At 38.4% G+C, this 7,500-nt stretch overlaps 1 protein-coding gene across 1 annotated transcript in view; it reads right to left on the bottom strand.

Moving 5' to 3' along the window:
* The window catches only part of asns (asparagine synthetase), a 22,974-nt gene extending 18,371 nt beyond the window's left edge, over positions 1–4,603 (bottom strand). The window contains exons 1-5 of the mRNA XM_078267779.1: positions 4,494–4,603; positions 3,298–3,553; positions 1,807–2,044; positions 825–1,010; positions 1–6 (exon numbers count right to left, since the gene is read on the bottom strand). The exon at positions 1–6 is cut by the window's left edge and continues 96 nt beyond it. Coding sequence (XP_078123905.1) covers positions 1–6; positions 825–1,010; positions 1,807–2,044; positions 3,298–3,546 — 679 coding nt within the window. The 5' untranslated portion in view covers positions 3,547–3,553; positions 4,494–4,603. The remainder of the gene's footprint in view (positions 7–824; positions 1,011–1,806; positions 2,045–3,297; positions 3,554–4,493) is intronic.
* Between the last annotated feature and the right edge of the window lie 2,897 nt (positions 4,604–7,500).

The following is a 7,500-nucleotide window of genomic DNA, read 5'->3' as shown; positions in this document are numbered from 1 at the left end:
CAAAACCTGTGGAGACATCAGTTTTATAAAAATGAATTCTGAAGAAAATGTTTGACCAAATTAACACCTGTTAACAATAGGCCTTGCGATAAATAAACAGATATTTAAGTGTTCTCAGTTCTGCTAAAATCCAATACACTGCTTATTGAATTTAAACAAATGAGGGAAATATTTCTAACATTCTTTTATTGAACAAATTGAACATTGCATTGAATATAAAGGCACCCTTAAGTGTTTTCTACTGATATTTTCTTTCAACTAACACAACAAATCTCTATGTAGGGTTGGGTATCGTTTGGATTTTTACCATTCCGATGACTAACCAGTACTTTTAAAACGATTCAGATTCCTAAACCGATTCTTGAAAAACTGAAAAATGACATCAAATATGTAATATGTTTACTAGCGATCACGTGCAGTGAATGGTTAATATGCTTCTACGTCCAGAGGGCAAATATGGCATTTTAAAAGTAGCCTACATTTACGGTAGCTAGCTAACGGTAGACTACAGAGAAAGTGTGATATTTTTACGTCCGTTTCGGAGCGACAGAGGGAAAATATTTCCGTAGACACCGAAATGAGGAACCGAAATGTGCGTTCTAATCCGCTCCGATTCCTACCGGTTGCGTAGGAACCGGTTCCATAGTGGAACCGGGTTTCGGTACCCAACCCTAGCGATATGTCGCAGCGTTTCGAGAAATGAGTATTGCAACAGTTGATATCGCGATGACGATAAATATATATATATATATATATATATATATATATGTAATATATATATATATGTATGCTAGTATATATACTATATATGGACAGTTTCATACTTGTAGGCAGTCTCTCCACATGGTCGTAGATGGCATGCGCGGGCTCTTTGGTGCAGCAGTGAAACCGCTCCATTTGAATGGACCGAACTTTGCCGTTCAGCTTCAAATCAAAGACCTCAAAGTGCCCAGGGAGAAAGGGAACGATGTTGACAGGGGTATCCATGGCATGGGTAATGTCTATAAGTCCTGTGGTCAGAATAACAACAAAGTTAAGCAATGCTAAAAAGCTCTAAAAGTATAATAGACCCAGATTCAAGGAGGGGTATTAAGGAGAAATCCAGCACAAAATGAACCTAGGGGTTAATAACACGTGTGTATCGAGTCGACTGTTCTCTGGGATATGTTTTCATGCTAATCCAATGTGACCAGTTTTTGCGCAAACCGCTAATTAGCTTATAACGCTAGTTGTTGGGGCAGAGGGTAAAGTAAAAAGAAATCTCTATTTCTGTACCACTACCAAGGCTCAAAATACCACCACACTTCCACGGTAGCATAATGAGGGTCCCTACATGTTAACTGAAGCATTGAGAACTTTGTAAGTGTACAGACAGTTTATTAAAAAGATAGATTATAAAGACAGTAGCGTTCACATAAACAGGCAGGCGCCATCTTGGGAAAACAGTCACGACCAGTCAAACGCCTGTATACGTGAACGGTACTGTCTTTCTAAAATATTGTTTTAATAAACGGTCTGTACACTTACAAAGTTCTCAATGCTTTGGTTTACATGTAGGGACCCTCATTATGCTACCGTTGAAGTGTGGTGATATTTTGAGCCTTGTTAGTGCTATAGAAAAAGAGATTTCTTTTTACTTTACCAGTGTCCCGACGAATAGCTTCATAAGCTAATTAGCGGTTTACGCTAAAACTGGTCACATTCGATTAGCATGAAAACATATCCCAGAGAACGGTCGACTCGGTACACACGTGTTATTAACCCCTAGGTTCATTTTGCGCCGGATTTCTCTTCCTTTCCCATTACCTTTGGCTTCTGAGCAGACTGCAAGAAATCCATCGTCTGTGAGGAATCGGAATAAAGGCCGGACACCGTACGTATCTCTTCCCAGAAAGACTTTGTTGTTGGCAGTGTCCAGCAGAATAAAAGCAAAGACACCATCCAGGAGAGAAGCCATCTTCTGGATGCCAAAGCGGTCATACAGATGGAGCAAAATCTCACCGTCCACTTTGGTCTGATGATCAAAGCCAAACTGCTTCTGCAGCTGAAGGACAATTGGAGAAATACCACAGACAAGGTTATTCAAGGTGTCCCGGTTTCTTCACATAAACGTTCATACCTCTCTTATGACTAACAAAACACTGGATCAAACTAAATTCACATTATTTTGGCATGGGCAGAGTTTGGTTCTCTCCATACCGAAGTGTCAGAGATAACTAGAGCTGATTGGATCATTCTTTCTGTCACTTTGCTTGTTCAGGAGGAAGTAAGTAGGTAAGAGCAAAAACAGATGATTCATTGAAACAATCCCACCAATTGAAACGTTAATGTATTTATACTAAAGAATAATGTGAATCAATTACAGCTGATTGAAAAAAGGAACGGAGAAAAAAAGAACAACAACGTGCTGATGTTATTACTAAGATATACTGTAGTTTTTGTTAAATAATACCCTCCACTTTCAGTATCAACTTTAACTCATCAATGGTACTGCCCGTGATGTGTATGTATACTCTCAGTAAAGATCAAGTATAACAATTGACCTGAGTCTGTGACAATATTTGTCTTCTATAATTATTATGAATCATATTTCTGTACATCTGTATCAGTGTCTCTGTGTCCCAACCGGCACCGGCAGGTACGCGACCACCAAGAGTCTGGGTCTGTCCCAGGTTTCTCCCTAAAAGCAGGTTGTTTTTTTTTTAACTGCTTGCTCTTGGTGGAATTGAAAATGTTGTTGTAAATTATAGAGTGTGGTCTAGACCTACTCTATCTGTAAAGTGTCCTGGGATAACTCTTGTTATGATTTGATACTATAAATAAAATTGAATGGTAAGAACACAACCCCGCCCATCGCACAGACAGGCACAAAAGATAACAAAGGAATGTTATGGCATGATACAAGCCTTCACCCCGCCCCTCCACGCAGTTGCTAGTAGCTCAAGGAGGAAACGGTGCATTTAAAAAACATCATGCAAGAGTTCATTTTCTTGTAATTGTTATGTCCTCTTTGTCTCCAAATCTGAGCACTGCTGTTTTCCTTTCTCAGCGGTGACGGTGAATGTCACCGGAAGGCACCATTTTGTAAACACAGCCATACTGAGAAATACAGAGAGCTGGGTGGCGCGGATGAGCTTAATTTGCTTTCTATCATCTCATTTGGCAATGGCTTGAAGGTAACAGATGTTAATTAATATAAAAAAAGTTGCGCACTAAAGCTTTAAGATATTAAAAATAGAGTTTCTCCAACCGCCACTAACACCGATAGTTTTCAGAGAAGCAACAAGCACGTCTTACCGTGTGGTGGTTGTAGATCTCTCCATTATAGCATAACCACAAGAAAGGAAACTTCTTGATGCGTAAGGGTTGCATACCATACAGCTGGTCCACAATGGCCAACCGGTGGAAGCCAAAACAGCAGTTGGTGAAGCCGTTGACGTTCTCAAAGCGGAAGGCATCAGGGCCCCTGTGAGCAATCTTCATGGCATTGGTGCACTGAACTGACAGGCACTCATCACTGCCAAACAAAGCCCAGATACCACACATTTCACAGCTGTGGGAGAAGGGGTACAAAAAAGCCAGAAAGACAGTGTTGATTAGTGTGCCGTTCAGAACTATACAATTGAATACTAACAACCGGAAATGTAAAATAACTGTGATATAGAAACCAGAACTAAGACCTTGTTTTTATAATTTGGGGAAAAAAACTAATACAATGTTTTCTAATTTGTTTGAAAGTTTCAGATTTCTGATAAATGCTTGTATAAAAGTGAAGGATGTCTGATGGTAAGGATGTCCTAAAAGTGCTGTAAATGTCATTAGAATATTAGGATGTATACACAATAAAGACACTAGCACCAAAGAGCCACATAAGCAGGGGAATCTGCGGACAAAGAATTCCCACGGATTTTTAACTAATTAAAGTAAAACTTAAGACTTCATAGACTAGAGGCTTCCTCTCAGTGAACCTTCCCTGAATAAATAAAGGTTAAAAAAAATTCAAAAAATAAAAAATAAATAAAAAGATAAGCGACGGTCCCTAACTAGCTAGCTACACCTATAGTGACAGGCGCGTTGAACAGATGTCTATTTCGCTTTCAACTGCATCGTCATTTTAGGGGATTTTGAGTTGACCAAAACGGTGAAACGTGTCCCTAAATTTGCTCCCCAACATACTAAGGAAATCGAGGCTTTGACACGGATCTTAAACCGACGAAGGTCAACTATTAAACTAACTTAGCAATGATATTGTAAGGTAACACCCTACACGTCGCTTCGGAATTGGTCAATTGTCATGCTCTAACGTTATATGTAACGTTAAGTATACTTTATAATTGATAAGCTATTCAAGGAAATGTAAAAGTTAGTGAGTTTTTCTTCTTTTAAAACGCAATTTAATGTGAAAGTCACTATTTCTGTCTAACGTTACTTCCCCCACGAGAATATAAACAGATCAAATGAACAACACAAACACTGCTAGCTAAGCCACTTACCTTGTTCTTTAAATGATTTTCGTAGAGATGAAGGATGTACTAGCTAGCTACTGAACGTCTGCACCATGCGTGTACCGCATTGACTTCTGAGCATCGGCTAACTTCGGCAAGACTCATAGACTATTACGTTATAACCGGAATTATAATCGTGTCTTCAAAATAAGAGCGTACTACGTTGTTCTATAGTCATGAGGGGAAAGCAACACCAATGTAGCTAAAAATTACATTCATTATGTTGTAAAATCGAGATATATGAAAACTGCAGCTGGGAAACTGGAAATATTTGCAGTAGTAGTAGTCCTCAACACATTTTATTTGTATTCCAAAAAGCTTGAAATTATTCGGTGAAATGTTTTATTTTGAAGGTTCTATCCACAGATTAAGGGGATGTTATTTTAATGTTGCCAATTTGACAGTACCCCCACGGTCTGTAACTGATGCAACAGTATTAACTGTTGCAAGCGTACGTGGCCATGAGGCTGCCAGTGTTTTATATACTGTCCATGGCAATGTTATGTCCGCTTGCAACAGTTAATACTGTTGCATCACTAACAGACAGTGGCGGATTGCACTATATTTATATTGAAATCTTAAATGTCAGACTATACTCATATTGCACTATTCCTTCCCTCTCTTCAATTGTTATTGTATAGATGTTTGTAAATTTGTAAATTCTATTGTATTGTTATACTGCATACTTAACAGTATTTTTTTTAATATTTTTTTACTGTCCCGTTTTTATTCTTTCTATGTTAAGTGAGTGTTGTACTTTGAGAGAAAAGATTAAAGCTGATTCTGATTCTGATTTAGCATTTTGGGGGCCCAAGGTGAACAGAGGCATGGGGCCCTCCCCATCTGTTGTTCTCCACCTTTTTCAATCTTTATTTAACGCTTTTCAAAACCAACATGAAAAAGGTAGTAATGTTCCCTCAGCATTTTGTCTTGTTTCTAAACTGTATGTTAAATGAGCAGTGATGTTAAATCAACTGTTTCACATAACGTTGTTCTAAAGGTACCGTCTATGTGCTGGAGCGGTGTTTAGCTTGCAAGTAAGCCCACTGATGGCAATGTTATTATTCATATTTTGGCACAATGTTAAGTAATTACAGTAATTGTGAATATAGTGAGTTAAAATGTGGTCTGAGCTGCACATTGCAAAATATCTGGACTTGTTCATTAGCTCTGTGTGATATCTGTAACGTAAAAGCTGAGCAGACTCACAGTAAAACAAATGTTATTCTGATCCAAAGACTATACATCGTAAGCAATAAATAAAAAATAATGTGGCTGGTAAAACAAAAGTTGAGTGGCTGGTAGTTTTTGGAATCCACCAGCTACAGTGCCAGGTGGACAAAAAAGTTCATTTCCATCCCTGCATAGCACCGTACATTACAATGAAGTGAAAGTCAATCTCTGTAGTTAACCCATCCTAAGCATTAGGACCGTGGTAAAGTTGGTTCTATATTGGACATTGGATATTCGACACATTCGAAAAATCTATTATGCGGCTTGACCTTTTGACCTATTCATGTCAAACCACTGTTGGTGAACCCAGCTAACTCCCATACACATTGCACAAAGCTTCTTTTCTCAAAAAAACATGCTTTCATTTTATAGAATTTTTATTAGACAACAATTGCGCAAATTACGCACAAACAAATGTGTGTAGGTAACTATGAAAACACCAACTTTGACATATCTCAACCAAAATAAATGCTACCAACACGAAGCTTTTGATCCTAGTTTGCCATGACCCTCTGGGGGTCCCCCACACATTTTAAGAAGATCGGCCATTAAGGGGCACTGTAGCCAACGTAGACCAGTTTCGGCCCTTCTACTCAATCAATTTTAATGGGATATTTGCAACTGCAACATAACACAGACCTTGCGGCTCACACATGTCGATATTTACTGAGTTCTTTGGGCCAGAGTGCTGGGTCATCTTCATGTACAAGACATTGCTTAGTAGGGGGACTGCTAGACACTAACGTTAGTTGTTCATCCCGATCTTCATCACTTTGTTGTATCCCATCTGTATCAGCATTGTGGCTGCTTGAGCAGCCAACAACAGGTAGCTCACCTTCGCTAATCAGTCAGACACTGTCGTGTGGTTAATGGAGAGAGAATATTTCTCAATGTTTAACTATGTTTATTTATTTATGTCTTTGAATCATTGTACATCTTTAAAATGTTTATTTGTTTTGTTTTAGATAAAAGACGTAGATTGTTTTACATAAAAATGTACATTAAAAAAACTTTCTCTCAGTGAACCTTCCCTGAATAACTAAAAGGTACAAAATAAATAAATAAATAAAAAGATAAGCGACGGTCCCTAACTAGCTAGCTACACCTATAGTGACAGGCGCGTTGAACAGATGTCTATTTCGCTTTCAACTGCATCGTCATTTTAGGGGATTTTGAGTTGACCAAAACGGTGAAACGTGTCCCTAAATTTGCTCCCCAACATACTAAGGAAATCGAGGCTTTGACACGGATCTTAAACCGACGAAGGTCAACTATTAAACTAACTTAGCAATGATATTGTAAGGTAACACCCTACACGTCGCTTCGGAATTGGTCAATTGTCATGCTCTAACGTTATATGTAACGTTAAGTATACTTTATAATTGATAAGCTATTCAAGGAAATGTAAAAGTTAGTGAGTTTTTCTTCTTTTAAAACGCAATTTAATGTGAAAGTCACTATTTCTGTCTAACGTTACTTCCCCCACGAGAATATAAACAGATCAAATGAACAACACAAACACTGCTAGCTAAGCCACTTACCTTGTTCTTTAAATGATTTTCGTAGAGATGAAGGATGTACTAGCTAGCTACTGAACGTCTGCACCATGCGTGTACCGCATTGACTTCTGAGCATCGGCTAACTTCGGCAAGACTCATAGACTATTACGTTATAACCGGAATTATAATCGTGTCTTCAAAATAAGAGCGTACTACGTTGTTCTATAGTCATGAGGGGAAAGCAACACCAATGTAGCTAAAAA

This window comes from Sander vitreus, chromosome 14 (assembly GCF_031162955.1).
Source record: "Sander vitreus isolate 19-12246 chromosome 14, sanVit1, whole genome shotgun sequence".
Lineage (NCBI taxonomy): Eukaryota > Metazoa > Chordata > Actinopteri > Perciformes > Percidae > Sander > Sander vitreus.
Note: the sequence above shows the minus strand (reverse complement) of the source record. Positions and strands in the feature narration are given on the sequence as shown.